Source organism: Salvia splendens, chromosome 3 (genome assembly GCF_004379255.2).
Source record: "Salvia splendens isolate huo1 chromosome 3, SspV2, whole genome shotgun sequence".
NCBI classification, from domain to species: domain Eukaryota; kingdom Viridiplantae; phylum Streptophyta; class Magnoliopsida; order Lamiales; family Lamiaceae; genus Salvia; species Salvia splendens.
This window is the reverse complement of record NC_056034.1, coordinates 12994294-13014414: the sequence shown is the minus strand read 5'-3', so window position 1 is coordinate 13014414 and position 20121 is coordinate 12994294. Positions and strand designations below refer to the sequence as shown.

General features: G+C 42.0%; 3 protein-coding genes across 5 annotated transcripts; 2 read left to right on the top strand and 1 right to left on the bottom strand.

Moving 5' to 3' along the window:
• The first annotated feature begins 3189 nt into the window (after positions 1-3189).
• LOC121794010 (anthocyanidin 3-O-glucosyltransferase 2-like) lies at positions 3190-5193 on the top strand. The gene is made up of 2 exons (XM_042192021.1): positions 3190-3303; positions 3642-5193. Exon 2 carries the CDS (start codon positions 3651-3653, stop codon positions 5070-5072), a length of 1422 nt encoding a protein of 473 aa, XP_042047955.1. The 5' UTR covers positions 3190-3303; positions 3642-3650; the 3' UTR covers positions 5073-5193.
• Positions 5194-16884: 11691 nt separating this feature from the next.
• On the bottom strand, positions 16885-17827 carry LOC121797411. Of its 3 annotated transcripts, none has more exons than XM_042196165.1 (4): positions 17661-17827; positions 17263-17316; positions 17097-17175; positions 16885-17030 (listed from the first exon to the last, which is right to left on the bottom strand). In XM_042196165.1, the coding sequence occupies exons 1-4, from the start codon at positions 17825-17827 to the stop codon at positions 16911-16913; spliced, it is 420 nt and encodes a 139-aa protein (XP_042052099.1). In that variant the 3' UTR covers positions 16885-16910. The 3 variants fall into 3 exon arrangements, with proteins under 3 accessions (XP_042052099.1, XP_042052100.1, XP_042052101.1); XM_042196166.1 differs by having other exon boundaries at positions 16885-17033; positions 17120-17175; XM_042196167.1 differs by having other exon boundaries at positions 17120-17175.
• On the top strand, positions 17222-19534 carry LOC121797410 (anthocyanidin 3-O-glucosyltransferase 2-like). Its single transcript, XM_042196164.1, has 2 exons — positions 17222-17359; positions 17976-19534. The coding sequence occupies exon 2, from the start codon at positions 17986-17988 to the stop codon at positions 19360-19362; it is 1377 nt and encodes a 458-aa protein (XP_042052098.1). The 5' UTR covers positions 17222-17359; positions 17976-17985; the 3' UTR covers positions 19363-19534.
• Positions 19535-20121: the final 587 nt, after the last annotated feature.

Sequence of the window (20121 nt, the reverse complement as noted above, 5' to 3'; positions counted from 1 at the left end):
ATGATGTATTCTATGTTGTGTGTAAATTTCAACCCTTTTGGATTAAAGATGAATTTTTGGTGAATTTTTGAAGTTAACTGCGCAACTCTGCCGAAAATGTTTTCTCGACCAGTAGGTTACGTGGTTGTTTTGACTGACCTAAAAGGGGTATTTGGACATGAAATTTTAACTGGAAGTCCTTTGATGAGTCTTCTGTATTGTGGTAAAGTTTTAGCCCCAACGGAAGTCGGATGATTTTTAAATGATTTTTATAAAATCGTTGCGCAGTGCTGCCAGTTTTCAAATGAAATTATATATGTGATGAAGTGATAGGATATGCAAAGTTATGATGTGATTTATGTGATTGGAAAATATGTTGATATATGTGCTATGTAAATTTTTTAAAGGTGAAACATCGCAAGTGAATCGTGATCGCAAGGGAAAGAAAGTGTTTTCGGATTAAGCACTCGAGGTGGGCTTTCTAACTAAGTATTTTGTGAGCATTCGAACTAATTTATTTTCAAGAGCTTGCGATTTATTATATCCGGTTTGAGCATCTTTTAAAGTGATGAATTGCTTTCTAAGTGTGATTGCCAAGTATTATTTCATTCCATGACGATGTGATATATGTGTTTAAGGTGTGAAAGTGATGGTCATATGTTGTGAATTGATTGTGAAAGTGATAGCTTTTGAGTGGTTGTGAATTGCTCAACTTTGTGGATGTGATATGATGATGCTCGACCTTGACAGAAAAATGAGTTATGTTTTAAATATGTTTTTGAGGAAAAATAAAGTTTGTAAAAGGAATATCATGCCATGTTTTGTTTTGAGAAATGCCTATCTGTTTGTTTAGCAAGGGAGTTGTCCCTACTAGACCTATTGAAATCGAATTCGGGTCTGACTAGGGAGTGAGTCCCTACTCAGGCTAGTGTACACCAATGGGGATCGTGAGCCGTCTTTTGGGTCGGCCGGTCCAGTGATCGAGTTTGCGGCCACATTCTCGTTCACAGGATGTTGATGTTGATGAGATTGATGTTGATGAGATTGATGTTGATGAGATTGATGATGATGTTGATGATTGCTTAGTGGGGAGTGAGTCCCTACTATGCATTTAATCGAATTCGGGTCCTAGCAAGGGTACGTCCCTACTCGGACTAGTGTACACGATGAGGACCGTGAGTCATCGAATGGGTTGGCCGGTTTTCGTGCTCGTGGAAAGTGGCCCTTACACGGCACCCTAAAGAACATATATGGCAGTTTCTTAAATAAATCAAGGAGAAATGGTTGTGTTTTGAAATGATGAGGAAAAATGATTGGAGGATGAGTTGAAAGGTTGTGATTGAGATATTTTTAGTGTCTCGGGCCTTTTCAAGTTAAAACCCCGAGGTCACACAATGGTGGCATGATATAACTGTTTTGGCATGAGTTCACTGAGTGCATCAAGTACTCAGCCCCTGCATATGTTTTCCCTATGTGCAGGTTGAGCGTGGACGGGGGACGGAGGATGTTGAGCATTGGACAGATACAGTATTCAATAAATGATCCGGTTGCTATTGTGTCTTCATACATAGTAGTAGCTAACTCTCAAATGCTTCCGCTATGCCAAGTTTAGGAATTTCTTTGATTTCCTTTGAATTGTCAAACTATGTCATTCACGTTATGTACCTTCGGGATTTGAAACCTTGTTGATAAACGAAATTTCGTATTTTGATCGATAAGTCGTACTTCTTTGATTGTTTCCCTTTCTTCCCCGCTTCTTAATTCCCCCACTAGTCACGATTCCCCGTGCTTCCTATCCTTAGGAAACGCGGTCGTGACAAACTTAATACTAATACTTATTAATATGTTACTTATTTCGAATTAATAAACTAACACAATCGGCAATCTTTCATCTTTCTTAAAACATATTGCTGCTCATCGTTATGCCATCAGCACAAACATGTCACATAGGAGTATTTTATTGTGCCCTAACAAACAACACCGTTGATGATGTTTTTGGTATTAATTGTTCTATAGTTAGTGTGGGTTGCAAAAAAATTTGGTTTGTCGGTGTAATGTTAAATGTGTATGGATTTTGAGTGATTTTTTTTATTTTATCTGCTTGCTAAAAATAGGAACTTTAGAAACTGCACTAGTTTTAATGCAAATTGGTAAAGTAAGAGTGAAGATTGAAAAAAACTGGACAAAGTAAGAAAGAGAAGAGAAAGAGGTAAAATTAATATTAGTGGATTGTAGGGTCTGTTTTCTAAAATGGAGTTTCAAGAACCAAAAAAGAAAGAATTTTTATTTTTTAGGAAACGGTTGGAGTTTTTTTTATCCATTACTTTTGTTTTTGTTTTATCATATGGTAGAAAGAGCAAGTTTAGATTTCAACCAGTGTTGTTAAGAGCATGGTGCGCACCGAGGCGATAAAAAGAAATTTTGAAATTTCAACCAATGTTGTTAGGAGCGTAGGGTGCTTTGAGACGATCAGAAAAACTTAGGGGGGTAGGATGATCGGCGCAGTAACAACCAAATTCTTTTTTTATCTATCCCCTAGTTAAAATTACTAAAATTAAAATTTAAAATAAATATGATGTAGACATTAAAACTTAAAAAATGAAAAATTGCAAAATTAAATTAATAATTTTAAAATGAAACTAAGAAATCTAAAGTCATCTATGAGATATAAAGAAACAAAAGTATAAAGTCACATAGAAAATATAAAGAGATGTAAATTCACTTAAAGGATATAAAGAGATATAAAGTCACCTAGAAGATATAAAGAGATAATATAAAAAGATGTAAAGTCATTAGAGAATATAAAGCGGAGATAAGTCACTCAAGAAAAAATTGGTATACGGTGGTGAAAAACGTATAATGCAAGGCTAACTCAATTGCGGATCATCTGAGACAGGATGGGACATATATGCTATACATACTTGAGGAGCCACCAATTATGGTATGAAAGAGTGATCGCTTGAGAATTGCACAAGTTCGAATTGGCTAGACTTATAACTAATTTCATATATATGCCATCTCTTATACAAAGAAGGAAAAATTAAACCAAACACACCCTAAATTAAGATTCTTTATTCGAGATGAAGATAAAAAATGAAGAGAAAAAGATGAGATAGGTCGAGATAAAAGGATTGGCACCAAACTCTTGTCGTCAATATACTAATAGCTGTATTTCTTCAACTTAGATTCTAACAGACCTTTGTAATTATTGCAAGAACCATTCACCAACCCCTTTATAAAGTAGGAGAGCCAACCTAACTCAGTCCCTCCCCACCTCCGCCGCTGCCCATTTCTACGCCACTCCACACACAGTTTTGTTTTCAGGTAACAAATTTCTTTCTCTTCACCATGTGATTAATCAATTGACATGTGCTAGCACTACTGCATTGTTCTTGCACAGAATCTTTGTCAAAGATGGTAGTTCTTGAATCCTTGTCATGCATGTAATGAATTCTAATAATAATCTTTAAATTAAAGATCATGTCAACTTCAAATGTTAGTGTTGGAAATAGGAGTCCAGAGGGCGTTTGTGAATGTTTAGCCTTTCTTGATTCAGTGAAGTCATGACGTTTGCCTAAGATTTCTGATTATGTTATTACATCCACATATATTCACTTGACAATTGACATTCCATAAATTTATTCTCTCTCTTGTTTTTCCAGCAAGAAAAGATGTTTGCAGATGCCAAAAAAATCATGGTGTTCATTCCATTACCTATAGTAAGCCACCTGGTGTCAGCTGTAGACACTGCCAAGCTCCTCGCCGATCGAGACGACAGTCTCTTCATTAGCATCCTAATTATGAAACGGACCCCAGATACCAAGATCAGTTCCTACATTACCAAATCACCCCACCCTCGGATTAACTTCCTACCCCTGCAAGAAAACAATTCCATCGCATCAGGGTCGATGGGAGACAAGAACTGGGTGCTTGCTTTGGCGGAGAGCCATAAGTGTCTGGCCAGAGATGTTGTGGTGGAGATGATGGAGAGCCAGAAGGGGAGACTTGCTGGAATTGTGCTCGACATGTTCTTCACTCCCATGATTGATGTGGCGAACGAGCTCGGCGCCCCAGCTTACATCAACTTTACCAGTGGATCGGCTGTTCTTGGGCTTTTGTTGCATCTGCAGAGCTTGAGAGACGATGATGGCAAAAACTTGAAAGAGTATAAGGATTCAGATGTGAAGATCTCTATCCCAACTTATGTTAATCCTGTACCTGCAAAGGTGTGGCCTGGTAAAGTATTCGAAAAGGAAACTGGTTTTCTAGAATGTGCCAGAAGGTACAGAGAGACCAGAGGGATCATCGTAAACACCTTTCTTGAATTCGAGCACCACGCAATTAGCTCGCTCTCTGCTGATGCCAAAATCCCACCAGTTTATCCAGTAGGGCCGATGATTCAAGGGGGAGGTGAAGAAAGTGATGAGAACAAGCGGAAGCGTGAGGAGATCATCGCGTGGCTGGATAAACAACCACATTCATCAGTTGTGTTTATCTGCTTTGGCACCCGTGGAAGTTTCGAGGGCGATCAGGTGAAGGAAATTGCTACTGCGCTGGAGAATAGTGGAGTCCGGTTTCTGTGGTCAATGAGAAAGGCGTCTCCCAAGGAGTCAGTTGCGTTTCCAGGGGAATATGAGAACCTGGAACAAGAATTGCCTGAAGGATTCCTCAGAAATACTAATGGAATCGGGAAGGTGATCGGGTGGGCACCCCAGATGGCGGTGCTGTCTCACCCTGCTGTTGGAGGATTTGTGTCGCACTGTGGATGGAACTCGATTCTGGAAAGTGTGTGGTGCGGAGTGCCTGTAGCAGCATGGCCGCTGTTTGCAGAGCAGCAGGCGAATGCATTCCAGCTAGTCAAAGAGTATGAAATGGCGGTTGAGATCAAGATAGACTACAGGAAGGATAGTGGTGTGATTTTGTCTGCAGGAAAGATAGAGAGTGCAATTAGGCAGCTGATGGAGCCGAAGAACAAGGTCCGAGTTAAGGTGAAAGAGGTGCACGACAAGGCTAGAGCGGCCGTAGTAGAAGGAGGGTCGTCCTATAACTTCTTAGGCCGTCTACTCCAAGATATCATGGATAATGCTCATTGAAGTTTAGCCTGTCTGGTGAAGTGAGAGTTCCCAATAATAGCTTTTGCAAGAAGCTAAAACACTATTTCCTGAATCTCAAGTCTTGTTTTAAATTGATATGAATTGAAGCGAACTTGTTTCTTTTGATTGTCGTATTACTAGTAGAGAGAGAGAGAGTGTGAAAGAGGGTATATCTAACTAAACAAAACAGAAAAAATGAATTAATCGAAGGAGAGAAAGGCGGCGGATGGGGAATTTTCACAAACATGGTTGACATATATATGACATTGATGGGATACGAACTAAACAACTAAACAATAATTGCGAGCCCAATAGCAGTGACGGCCCATCAGCCCAAAACCCAAGAAAGAGTATCAGTTCGGCACAACCAAAGAGTTCGGTCACAGCCTATAGCTCGGTAAAAGCCGACCAATCGAGCTCAACTCTCAGATCGGCAAAAGCTGATCGGAAAAGTCAGTTCGGCACAACCAAAGAGTTCGGTCACAGCCTATAGCTCGGTAAAAGCCGACCAATCGAGCTCAACTCTCAGATCGGCAAAAGCTGATCGGCAAAGTTCAGCAGTTCGGTCTCAGTATTCGACCGAACAAGGAGATAGTGGACCCATGCAGGATCTCCACGACCTCCATTACACCCACGATCTATTTAGTGGTATTAAGCAGTTATCAACCCCCCTACCAGGGCTGCAAACCACGATCTTAGTTCGAATGTATAAATAGAACTTAGATCAGATAGACCAGGGTTAAGTTCTCTAGATCCTGAATCTCATATAGCAAATCAGTATTGTAATCTGTAAGCTAGATCAAGCAATACAAATTTGCCCTCTATTCTTCCCGTGGACGTAGATTTACCTCAGTAAATCGAACCACGTAATTTTCAGTGTTGTGATCTTCATTTATTACTTGCATTTATTCCCATCAAAAATTCGCTAAATCATCACTGGCGCCGTCTGTGGGAAAACAGAAAACCAAAACTGTGATAAAAGCGAGTTTTTGATCCTCTTCCACCAAAAAATGCGTACCAGATCACATAATACCCATACTTCCGTCCGTGATGAACGTGAGGAAGCTAGTCCAGCCCGTAGGTCTGGAAAACAGCCTATGGAGAAATCTGCCTCCAGTTCTCACGGTGAAAGAACAAACCACTCAAAAAGTCATCGCACCGAGCCTCCCCAGCAGCTCGATTTGAATGAAGCTGTCAAGTTGTTCTTGGCTGAGAAGCAGGATGAGTTCTTAACATTCCTGCAAAAGAGCCAGAAGCCGGAGAAGAAAACGGCGGATTCTCCCTCCCCCTCCAGACATGAAAGTCACTACCGCAGTAGTGTCGTATCTTCCAGGAGAAAGAATCCTCACCACCGATATGTTCCTTCTCCTCCTTGTTACCGAAATCACAGGAGAACTCCATCTCCACCATACCGTAGAGATGTCGGATTCGCTATGTATGGAGCGCTGAAGACTCCATTTTCGGATGATATCACCAGAACTCCGTTGCCACAGAATTACCGAACTCCGTCAGTGACTTATGACGGGTTAGTGGATCCTCATGATTTCCTGGGACGCTATCAGTATAATATGGCGAACCAAGGTCTCAATGAGGTTCATATGTGTAAGCTGTTTCCCGAGCTGCTCATCGGGAACGCAAGAAGGTGGTTTGATAGCCTCCCTCAAGGCAGCATTAGATCTTACAGAGATCTAATGGATGCTTTTCATAGGAGGTTCTTCCAGAAAGCTGAAACCCGAATCACTTCGGCTCAGCTGCTTTCTATACGTCAAGGTCGCGATGAAAAGATTAGCGACTTCATGACAAGATTCCACAAGGAATGCCTACAAGTAGATGATCTCAATGATCTACTTGTCATTTCGGCATTCCAAAATGGAATTCTGCCAGGAGCTCTCTACAGAAAGCTCGTTGAATGCAGTCCGCAAACAGCTCAAGAGATGTGGGACATTGCGGACCAGTTTTCTCGTGCTGATGAGGCAGACCGTCGAAAACGGTCTTTAGACAGCTCTTCCAGAGGAGACAAGAGGAAGCCCGATCATAGCGATCAGGGACATCCTCGCCGAACTCCTTTTGAAAGAATTCAAAGGGCACCGGTACAAGACAGATTGGGACCACGTCTCAATCCTGAGAAACCACCCGCTCAGTTCGTACCATTGAACAAGTCGAGAGCGGAAATTTTCAAACTGCATTCTGATATGTTCGAAAAACCAAAGCCGATGACGAAATAGGCCACGCGCCGAAGTCAGGATAAATATTGCTCCTTCCATCAAGACCACGGTCACGATACCGAGGAGTGCCGAAATTTGGCAGCAGATATTGATGTTCTTGTGAAAGCAGGGACGTTAAAAAAATACCAAAGCAAGCCGCCGAAAAAGAATAAGAAACAGAGAAGTGCGAACTGCGCTCCTCAAGATCCTAAAAGGCAACAGGATCCCGAAGACGATGACGAGCCGCAATATGATGGAGTAATCCAGACTATTGACGCTCTCCCAGCCGGGAAGACTAAATCGTCCCTAAAATCAGAGCGCAGAGGCTTCAATCGAGAGGAGCCAACACATAAAAGGCTGAAGAAGGAGGAAGTAATTACATTTTCAGATGCAGATCCCGTCCCGGCCATTTCTCCTCATCAAGACGCTATTGTCATTCAAGCTGGAGTGGCAAACAAACTGATCCACAGAGTGTTTGTGGATACAGGAGCGTCGGTTAGCATTCTTTTTAAAGAATGTTTTGATAAACTGGAAGTGGATCCAGCTCGGCTCAGTCCGGCCCCACTTCCTCTGAAAAGTTTCGCCCAGGAGGACACCCGCCCTGAAGGTATTATCAGCCTTCCGATTACGGTAGGAAGAGCGCCTACTAGCTCCAGTACGGTTATCGAGTTTTTTGTGGTAAAAGCTCGATCCCCGTATAACATTATACTGGGAAGAGACTGGCTCAACACAGTTCGGGCCATTTGCTCTACTTATCACCTCACAATCAAGATCCCCACTAAAGGAGGGATAGCAGTCATCCGAGGTGATCAAAAGAGAGCAAAAGAATGTTTGCAGATTGCGCTTAAAAGTGCCGAACAATCAGATCGGCACCATCAAGCATAGCAATCACAGCAGCCGGAGTCAGAGGCAGGCGAAATGAACGAAGTCACACCGGAGCCGAACTCGATGAAAGTTCAGTTATACGAAGATGATCCATCCAGAACGGTCAAGATCGGTTTCGCGGGAACACCTCTACTCCGGGAAAAGACCATCCAGCTCCTCAAAGAGTACAAAGATGTCTTTGCGTGGTCTCCGTTGGACATGACTGGAGTGTCTCCCGAGGTAATTACACATCGGTTAAATATTGATCCTTCAGTCCGGCCTATAAAACAGAAGCAAAGACTCTTTGCGGCAGAAAGAAATCAAGTCATCCATGACGAAGTCCGCCAATTACTGAAAGCGGATGTATTATTTGAAGTAAAATATCCTTCTTGGGTGGCCAATCCTGTGATGATCAAGAAAAAAGAAGGAGGATGGCGGATGTGCATAGATTTTACGGATCTAAATAAGCATTGTCCTAAAGATTGCTACCCCCTTCCCAACATAGATAAAAAAGTAGAAGCTCTGATAGGCTTCGAAATTTTCTGTTTTCTTGATTTGTATAAAGGATACCACCAAGTTTTAATGGATGACAATGATGCTTCAAAAACGGCTTTCATTACTGACTTCGGTATTTTTGCTTATAAAAAGATGCCATTTGGTTTAAACAATGCCGGAGCCACATATCAAAGGATGGTAGATAAGCTATTTCGGCACCTGATCGGAAAAGAGGTTGAAGTATATGTTGACGACATAGTTGTTAAAAGCAGAAGCACTTCGGAGTACGAAAACAATCTCAAATCCACTCTCGACGTGCTCAAAAAAGCCAACCTCAAACTCAATCCCCAAAAATGTACCTTTTTGGTAGAATCGGGAAAATTTCTGGGTTGTTGGGTTTCAAAGGAAGGACTCAAGGCAAATCCCCTAAAGGTTCAAGTTGTTCAGAACATGGCAATGCCGAAGTCCATACATGATGTGCAAAGGCTAACTGGATGTCTAGCCGCACTGAATAGATTCCTTTCCCAAGCAGCCGAAAAGCAAATGCCGTTCTTCAATGTTTTGAAGAAGGCACCAAAGTTTGAGTGGGGAGCCGAACAGAAAAAGGCTTTTGACGAACTCAAAAGTTATTTAACCGAACTTCCTATTCTCTCTGCTCCAACAGATGCCGAAGTGATATTCTTATATTTAGCAGCATCAGATCAAACCATTAGCGCGGTGCTTGTACGAGAAGAAGGCCTAAAACAGCGTCCTATCTACTTTACAAGCCGAGCATTAAGAGGTCCCGAAACAAGGTATCAACCTCTGGAAAAAATTGCTCTGGCATTAGTAAATGCAGCAAGGAGACTGCGGCCATATTTCTATGCTCACAAAGTATGCGTCTTAACCGATCTTCCACTTCGGCAAGTTTTGACTAAGCCAGAAGCATCAGGCAGAATTGCCAAGTGGGCCATAGAGTTGGGAGAACATTCAATAGAATATCTACCTCGGAAAGCCATCAAGGGACAAGCCTTGGCAGATTTTCTTGTAGAGGCAAAGTTCGATCAGGCAATCCCTATTATTGCCGAACAGAAAAATCCTACCAATGATGAACTAACACAGCCCCAGAAACCCGAAGTAGAGCCGCCGGACTGTGGGATTGGATTCGTAGATGGAGCTTCGAATAAGACAGGAAGTGGAGCTGGTATTCTACTTATCGCTCCCGACGGACACGAAGTAACTTATTCACTTCGGTTCTTATTCCCAACCACTAATAACGAAGCCGAATACGAAGCCCTTCTTGCCGGACTTCAGTTAGCGCAACGTCTACTTGTCAAATCTCTCAAAATTCATTGTGATTCACAAGTCATAGTGAATCACATGCTGGGTACAAGTGAAGCCCGTGGTGAAAGGATGAAAAAATACTTGGACAAAGCGCAAAGTATTAGCCGAAATTTCTCTTATTTTCGGATAATCCGCATTCCCAGAGCGGGAAATAGCCGAGCAGATACTTTAAGTAAGTTGGCCTCATATCCGAGCTCAAAGGTGGAGGAATTACCGCACAGAAGCATTGATGAAGCTGAAGTACACTCAGTAACCAGTTCACCAAACTGGATGACGCCAATATTAAAGTATCTAGATCAAGGACAACTGCCCGAGGATAAGAGAGAAGCAAGGAAAATCACATGCCGAGCACGTCGGTATGAACTTCATGAAGGAGTCCTATATAGAAAGTCCTACCTTCAACCGTTATTGCGATGTGTAGGACCAGAAGAGACGGATTACATCCTTAGAGAAGTTCATGAAGGATCTTGCGGTAGCCACATCGGAGCTAGAGCATTAGCTAAAAAAATTCTGAGATGGGGATATTATTGGCCAACTTTGGTACAAGAAGCAGTACAGCTAGTTAAGAAATGTACAAAATGCCAAATCCATGCAAATATCCCAAGGACGCCGCAGACTGATCTATGTGCTATGCAAAGCCCTTGGCCTTTTATGCAATGGGGCATAGACATAGTAGGACCACTACCACAAGCTCCCCGGCAAATGAAATTCTTGATCGTTGCCGTGGATTACTTCACAAAGTGGGTGGAGGCTGAACCATTAGCTACGATAACAAGCTCAAAGGCATTAGATTTTGTCTGGAAGAACATAGTTTGCCGATTTGGCATACCCCATATCCTCATTTCAGATAATGGGACTCAGTTTACTGACAAAACATTCAAGAATTGGTGCCAAGAGTTGAATATTCAACAGCGGTTCACTTCAGTCTCTCACCCACAAGCAAACGGACAAACGGAAGTAACAAACCGTACTTTGGTGAAAGGATTAAAAACTCGGTTAGAACAAGCCAAAGGACAATGGGTAGAAAATCTTCCTCAAGTCCTATGGTCTTACCGAACTACACCAAAAACCTCCAACGGTGAAACTCCGTACAGTCTAGTGTACGGCACTGAAGCCGTAATTCCGGTTGAGATCGGCATACCCAGCCCCCGAACCCTTAATTTCTCAACAGAACTGAATGGCGACGGACTGAGAGCCGAACTAGATCTTGCCGAAGAAAGAAGAGAATTGGCCTTCATAAAAGAAGCCAAGTATAAGGAGCAAGTAACCCGGTATTATAACCAAAGGGTGAAAAAGCTGCAGTTTCAAGTGGGAGATCTCGTATTGAGAAACAATGAAGTAAGCCGAGCAGAAAAGCTGGGCAAACTTGAACCCACATGGGAAGGTCCGTATCGGGTGTCAGAAGTCCTGGGAAAAGGGTCTTATAAATTAACTCACATGTCAGGAGAACAAGTACCCCGAACATGGCATATTTCCAACCTCAAGAAGTTCTATTTGTAAGAGACAAGGTCCGGTCAGTCTTGTGTCTAGTTCGGTCCTAGGGTTATGTGCTTTCATATTTTTATTGTTCTTTATACTTGTCGTTTTTTAAAGATTAAAATCTTTTTCGTCCTTTTTATTTGTCTCTCTATGTGCGTTTTGTCTCTTATAAATGTTACTGAGGTATATTGTTCCTTAAAGGCTGATCCCCTTTTTTTAGATCATGTATTAAAGACAATTGTGAGTCCAAGCTTCTAAGGAAGATACAAGATTCCACAATTCAGCTTAAGAAACAAGCAATTCGTCTGAAACGAACTGCAATAAGCCGAAAACCACTCCGGTTAACTAGGGAAAGTCCAATCCAAGCGATAAAACTCGCCAAATAAGGACACTAACTAAGTCCGGTCAAAGAAGAGTTTACTTCATAAGACCGAGGACGAGTACAATAAATGAAATAAAAAATCGCTGAACTGTAAATACGCAGTGATAGAAGCGAAATGAAAAAATTTCATTTACTAAGTCTTGTTGGGCATACAATTCCGCTGCCCTACGAGAATGCGTTACACCATTACAAAGGACTATTCTACTGTCTACGATTGCTAAAGTTGAGCCACCTATCCGAAAAATCCTCATGATGCTGAGTTCGGGCGTTCCGAGCAGTTGAAGAATAAGTAGGTGGACGAGATGCTCTGATCGACCTACCGCCTCTTCCCTGAGTCCGGGAAGTTCTAGCACCTCGGCGGCGAAGAGTCTCTTCACGAAGCATTCGCTGATCTTGCTCACTCATATTCACAACTCCTCTACGAACTTCAGGGCGTTCTTGTCTTGACGTTTCCGGTTGCTCCTGAGTCCGTTGCTGGTTTGGAGTAGAATTTTGAGTAAGTGGATTAGAGGTTTGAGTTGGAGTGTGAGCATCTGTTAGAGGTTTCAGATATAGTCATTCCCCCGCGCCCGCAGATGAAATCTTCATATGCAGTCCTCTCAGCGATGACAGTATTCAGCTCGGCCTCCAGATCTTTCTTTATGCACTCTAAGTCCTTATTGTTGGACTCCAGCTCCACTAAACGAGCCAAGAGTTCATCATACTTCATCTGGTCATCTATAGCTTTTTTCTCAGCTTCATTTAAAGCCAAAGAGTATAGCCGCTTCCAGTGAAGTACCTCCAGCTCCTTAGAGTTAAGAATACGAAGCAGCTATGTCAGTTCGGCATTTCAGTTTACCGAGCAGGCAGTAAACCACAATAGGAGTAAAAGAGATTAAGAAAAGCTATAAGGAAGACACGAGTGTAGAAAGAAGAATTTTTTTCATTCACAAGAAAAAATTTACACAAGGAGGGCTTCAAGGCCATTTTACAAATAGAAAGAAAGAAACTAAACTAAGAGAAGGGAGACGAAATCATACTCCGCCAGTTTCGTCTCCGGCTTCCCTGTGGGTTTCAGCTTCTTTCTCCTTGTCGACCTCGGTCTCAGCCTCGACCTCCCTCCTCCCTCCCTCCTGCTCGGCGCCCCCATCGCCGATCTGCTGCACCTCTTGCTCGGCGTGCCCGTCGCCGGTCTGCTGATCCTTCTGCTCGGTCTCCTTGCCGGCCTCATTTTCCTGCTCACCCTCTTCTTTGAAAATTGAAGCGGGTGAAACAGGCCCCAAGGAGGCAAAGATGGCCTCCATGTTCTCGTCACGGTCAGCACGGCAATTACGGACTCGTTCAGCAGAAAGCAGGACCGATGAAGACGCAAGCTCCTCAAGGAGCGGCAGACTCTGGAGACGCGCTGCAATCTCTCGGCCATACAGCGGGAAGACGACTTCGGGTTCCTGCTCAACATTATCGGTCATCAATTTCAGCAGATCACCGATAAGGGCCGAAAATTGATTGCTCAAAAAGAGTTTCTCCGTGTAAACACGGAGAGCCTCCCCCTGAGCAACCACGGCAGCCGCTTCCCTCTGTTTCGACCGCTCTCTCTGGATGATGAGCTGGTCTTTGGCACGCTGGGCTTCATCCTGAGCCGAGATCATAGCGGCCCTTGCCCTCTCAAAGTCTGCCCGAGCCTGTTCGGCCTGGTGACGAGCAGCATTCAAATTCCTCTGCATCTCATCATAATCGCTGGACGCTTTAGAGAGTTCAACTGTGACGAGTTTGCAGAGCATATTGTTCCTCTGAAAATGGAAAAAGGAAAAAGTCAACAGAGGGGCCACAAAAAAAATATAGGAAAAAAGCAAAGCCAGAAAATCAAGAAGAAAATTCACCTCTACAAAGTCCTTTGGCCATAAAAAGGGCTCAGAGATATGTTCCGAAGTGGCCGTAACCACTCCTGATCCATAACCCCCCTGGACAATGTCTCTCTCTGGCGCTTTTGGGGGTTTCTGAGTCTTCGCCTTCCCCCTTGCCGAGGTCGATACCGGTTTTTTTGGATCCGAAGACTGACTCGAAGAGGTCTTCTGCCTCTTCGGATTCTTCTCGGCATCAGACGCCGAGCTGGTGGTTTTCTGTTTCTCCGGCTCCTTTGATTCGGAGGATTTGCGACCAAGCTTGCTTAGCATGTTCACTGCCAAAAAGCAAGAAAACAAAGTTAGTTTTCGCCGCTAAAGCAGTAAAGCATAAAAAAGAAATCCTCACCCTCAGTCTCTTCGTCCGAAGACGAGGAGTCGAACACGAAGTCACCCTTGACGAGCTCAGATTCCAAATACTGTTTCCTAATCATGGGAATCTTATTGAGCCCGCCCTCGAGCTCGTCCAACGGTTCTACCCGAGGATGAGGAATTACGGACTTCGGCCCTCTCCAGGAAAAGTCCGGAGCCGCTGTCCTATTGTAAAAAAAGAAGCGATTTTTCCACATCGGCCATTTGGTTTTACAGAAGGCTCTAAAGGGCTGTAAAGGGATCAAGTAAAACCAGGATCCCTTTCTCTTAAACTGAAAGAAATTAAGGATTGCCCTCAGAGACAGATCCTTTTCTAGTCTACGCAGCTCGGCAGCAAAGGCCGATAAGTGCCTCCAAGAATTTGGAGTCACCTGACCTAAAGGAAGTTGGAAAAAATCAAGAAGCTCTACAAAGGCGGGGGGAAGAGGGAAACGAAGCCCGCATTCTAAGCAGGCTTCGTAAACGGTGGCATAACCCTCCGGCGGCGAGTTAGCCCTATGAGTGTCGTCGGGAATCACCACTAACCCCCCAGGAAGAAAATATTTTCTGTGTAAGGATATCACAGTATCCTTACTCAAAATGCTGTGAAAATATTCTACCGTCTTCTCCCCGGACTTTTTCCGGCCAGAAGATCCCTTACCCCCCTTCCTACCACTACCTTATTCAGAAACAGTTTCAGAAGAAGAAGACATGATTCTTACTCTTTGATGGTCGAAAGTCTCTGAAGAAATTCTTGAGGAAGCGGAAGAAAATTTTACGAAAAAGAGAGAGAATGCAGAAGAAATAATCGCAAAAGTGTTCCAATGATGAAGAAAGGAAATATTTATCAGATCCGCAGAGGCGTTTCAAATTCGTCGCACCGTTTCAAATCCCACTTTTTCTGGATTCTCTGGCCGGATTTGCTGTCACATTTAATGCAGACACGTGCAGAGCACGTCCCCTGACGTCAGCCTCCCCCTTACACTTATCCAAAATGCCGAAGTGATTCACTTCGCTTTTCGGGGGGGGGTGGTGATGGGATACGAACTAAACAACTAAACAATAATTGCGAGCCCAATAGCAGTGACGGCCCATCAGCCCAAAACCCAAGAAAGAGTATCAGTTCGGCACAACCAAAGAGTTCGGTCACAGCCTATAGCTCGGTAAAAGCCGACCAATCGAGCTCAACTCTCAGATCGGCAAAAGCTGATCGGCAAAGTCAGTTCGGCACAACCAAAGAGTTCGGTCACAGCCTATAGCTCGGTAAAAGCCGACCAATCGAGCTCAACTCTCAGATCGGCAAAAGCTGATCGGCAAAGTTCAGCAGTTCGGTCTCAGTATTCGACCGAACAAGGAGATAGTGGACCCATGCAGGATCTCCACGACCTCCATTACACCCACGATCTATTTAGTGGTATTAAGCAGTTATCAACCCCCCTACCAGGGCTGCAAACCACGATCTTAGTTCGAATGTATAAATAGAACTTAGATCAGATAGACCAGGGTTAAGTTCTCTAGATCCTGAATCTCATATAGCAAATCAGTATTGTAATCTGTAAGCTAGATCAAGCAATACAAATTTGCCCTCTATTCTTCCCGTGGACGTAGATTTACCTCAGTAAATCGAACCACGTAATTTTCAGTGTTGTGATCTTCATTTATTACTTGCATTTATTCCCATCAAAAATTCGCTAAATCATCAGACATAATGCCAGAGAAACTTCCGATGAAATTACACCTGCAAGTGAAGCGAAATTGAGAGAGAGAGAGAGATACTATTATTATTTAATTCAATATTTAATCTATATTTTTAAAAACTAACTGTAAGATTAACTAAGCAGCTAACCTGAATTCGATCACACGGTTGCCAATTCTGAAACTAGAGCAAATTAACTCCACGAATTAGAGACTCGACATGTTGTGCACTCCCATGATTGATCAGCTTCTTTAGGGCATCTCCAGAGCTTGGATGATCATCGCAGCAGCGGGACATGAGAGAGTACGAGGATTCAGATGTGGAGGTCTCATGTCCAGTGGCGTATCCACCAAAACAGAAGGCTAATATTACCATTTATTGAGATATTTTTACATAAAGAGTTCTTTGGTCAAGTGGTTATGCTTTCCTATTTTCAAAGCAAAGCCGAGTTTCTGAGTTTGAAACCTGTTAGCAGTTGCTTAACTCAATTCTTTTTTTTTAAATTTCTATACCTTTTTTTCTCAATTCTTTTTTCTTTTGATATCTATACCATTTTTAATCAATTCTTTTATATTGTTTATTTCTATACCTTTTTTTCCAGTTTTATTTTATTGTAACAATTAATGTTTCTATATCATACGTATTACTTATTTCAAATCTATTTCTGTTTTGTTTTGTTAATACAATTTGTATACTTTTGTTCATATTTTATTTTATTCAAGCAATTAAAAGTTCAATAGCCTTTTACTTCTTTAAAATATTGGATTTACTTTTTTTGTTTAGTTTTATTCAAATAATTGAAAGAATAGATGTATTATTTTTTTTTGTTTACTAAAGCAATTGAAATAATAAATTTATATACTTTTTGATCAAATTCTCAAATAATAAAAAAATTACTTATAAACTATTTTATCAATTGTGTAGCAATTATATTGATATCTATATGAAACATTAATAATTAATAAAATATCTATATATTTTTTTTAAATAATTGACATTTTGCTTAAATATTTATGTTCACAAGATTTACTTCTAAAAACTAGTATTATCTTATAAAAAATAAATAAAACTTTACTCAAATATTTTATGTCAAACAGATTTATTTCTAAACTATATAATTTCTTTTTTAGTCGTCATATTTGCGTCTACGTATGACATTTGTATTTATGACAATGAAAGGATTGTTCGGATTTTCAAACTCATATAACTATTTTTCGTAGCCCAAATCCAAAATCCAGGATCCGCCAATGTTTCATGTCCATCCTGTACCTGCAAAAGTGTGGCCTGCTGGCCCAACTCAAAATCATTTGTAAGAAGGTACAAGGAGAGCAGAGGGTTTGTGATAAGTACGTTTCTTGTGATGATTAACTCACTCTCTGCTGATGGCCGTTGAGATGATGATGGAAGAATACTGATGTGATGATTGTGCCTGCAGGAACAATAGAGAATGCAATCAGGCAGGTGGACCCGGAGAACAAGATCCGACTTCAGGTGAAAGAGGTGCACACCCCTATACCTTCTTAGGTCGTCTACTCGAAAATGTCCTCGATGATTACTCTCGGAGATTCGCCTGTCATAGCAGCATGGTTGGTGAAGTGAAAGGCTTAATGATTGTAAGTTCTTGGCTATGAGTTTCATGAACTAGTTCTACTCAGAAATAACATTTACCAGATGCTAAAATAGCATTTTCTGTTCTACTGAAGGTGCTGCTATCTATATTCACAGCAACTGCATTTTGGTGTTGTAACTTTGGATTCATGAACTACTAGCTAGTAACTGGAGTGAAAGAGTGTGTATTTAATTACAGAAACTGATGCAAACCAAAATCTGTATAAGAAAACTAACCTAATAAATTTATTAAATTAAAAAATAATAATGTAAAAGTAACAGAAAAAGAGGAAAAAAGAAGATTACAGATTGGCATCACTCTGGGTCTGGCTGCTGCTCTCAAGATGTTCTGCGAAGGTGTTGGATTTAGATAAAGCAATAATTAAATAAATAGAGATAACCACTTCCCTTTGACCCCATCTCAGAAATGTGCAATAATACATATACAATGACTCCATTGACAGCAAATCCATGACGTTTATCCAATACTTTCTGCCTAAGAAATAAGAATTATGACTATTCAAATACTTAATACAGTATATTATTACACCTTATAACTACTCCATGTAATAATAACTTCAAACTTATTAACACTTAAAATTCCACCAAATTTGTTGTCAGCCAAGAAAAGATGTTTACAGATGCCAAAACAACCATGGTGTTCATTCCATTCCCTATAATGAGCCACCTGGTGTCAGCAGTAGACACTGCCAAGCTCCTCGCCGATCGAGACGACCGCCTCTCCATTACCATCCTACTTATGAAGCTTCCCGTGGACACCAAGATCAGTTCATACACTAAAAATTCTCCCCACCCTCGGATCAACTTCCTACACCTGCAAGAAAACAAGTCCGTCACATCAGGGTTGATCGGAGCCAAGAACCGGACGCTTCTGTTCGTGGAGAGCCAGAAAGGAAGACTTGCTGGTTTCGTGCTTGACATGTTCTGTACTCCCATGATTGATGTGGCTAATGAGCTCGGTGCCCCGGCTTACATCTTCTTCCCCAGTGGATCAGCTTTTCTTGGGCTTGTGTTGCACCTCCAGAGCTTGAGCGACGATCATGGCAAAAACTTGAAAGAGTACGAGGATTCAGATGTGGAGATCTCTATTCCAACTTATGTTAATCCAGTACCTGCAAAAGTGTGGCCTGCTAAAGTATTCGACAAGGAGACTGGTTTTCTAGATTTTATCAGAAGATACAGAGAGAGCAGAGGGATCATCGTGAACACCTTTCTTGAATTCGAGCACCACGCAATTAGCTCGCTCTCTGCTGATCCCAGAATTCCTCCAGTTTATCCATTAGGGCCAATGATTCAAGGGGGAGGTGAAGAAACTGATGAGAACAAGAGGAAGCGTGAGGAGATCATCGCGTGGCTGGACGAGCATCCCCATTCATCAGTTGTGTTTATCTGCTTTGGCACCAATGGAAGTTTTGAGGGCGATCAGGTGAAGGAAATTGCTACTGCGCTGGAGCAGAGTGGAGTCCGGTTTCTATGGTCGTTGAGAAAGCCACCTCCTGAAGGTACAATTGAGTTTCCAGGGGAATATGAGAACCCTGAACAAGTATTGCCTCAAGGGTTCCTCAGAAATACTAATGGAATCGGGAAGGTGATCGGGTGGGCCCCCCAGATGGCTGTGCTGTCTCACCCTGCTGTGGGAGGATTTGTGTCGCACTGTGGATGGAACTCGACTCTGGAAAGTCTGTGGTGTGGAGTGCCTGTGGCAGCATGGCCGCTGTCTGCAGAGCAGCAGACCAATGCATTCCTGCTAGTCAAAGAGTTCGAAATGGCGGTTGAGGTCAAAATTGACTACAGGAAGGAAAGTAATGTTATCGTGGCTGCAGGAACGATAGAGAGTGCAATTAGGCAGCTGATGGACCCGGAGAACAAGATCCGACTTAAGGTGAAAGAGCTGCACAACAAGAGTAGACTGGCCCTAGAAGAAGGAGGCTCGTCCTATAACTTCTTAGGTCATCTGATAGAAAATGTTATGGATAATACTCATTGAAGTCTAGCCTGTCTGGTGAAGTGAATGTACTAGATTGAGAGTTCCCAGTCATATCATTTGCAAGAAGCTAAAACAGCATTTCCTAAATCTCAGTCTTGTTTCTCTACACTTGTGTTAGAGCTTCTCATTGTATTATATTCATATGAATTGAATGCATTTTGGTTTTGGCAAACTTGTTTCTTTTGTTTGTTGATTTACTAGTAATTGGACATAAGTAGAGAGTAAAATAGGGTATATCTATCTACAGAAACTAACCCATGTTCGGGTCTGGATGAGCCCTGGTTAGGGTCGAGCCTGGAAGGAATCAGGTTAGAGTCGGGCCTAGGATGATCCAAACAATTGCGTTTTACTATTATGGCAAACTTTCGTGATGCTAATAATGTCAATGACTCATTCAAGATGATTATGTTTATGGAGGTTAAGACAATAACAATTCAGCCAATGTGTAAAGAAACTATTCTACGTATCATCAAGAACAAAGACAATCAATGTATATACAATTTGGCAAGAGTCTTGGTTCCAATTAGAGTTCCCATAAATAGCATCTGATTAAGCAGCATTTCATGAATCTCACTCTTTTTTTAAACTCAGGAATTGAATGCATTTTGGCGAACTTGTTTATTTTGATTGTTGAATTACTAGTAACTGGCAACAAGAAGAGTGTAAGAGAGGATATATCCAGCTAGAGAAACTAACCTAATATATATAAACAAAGCAGAAAAATAAATATATCCAAGGAGAGAGAGGATCTTACAGATG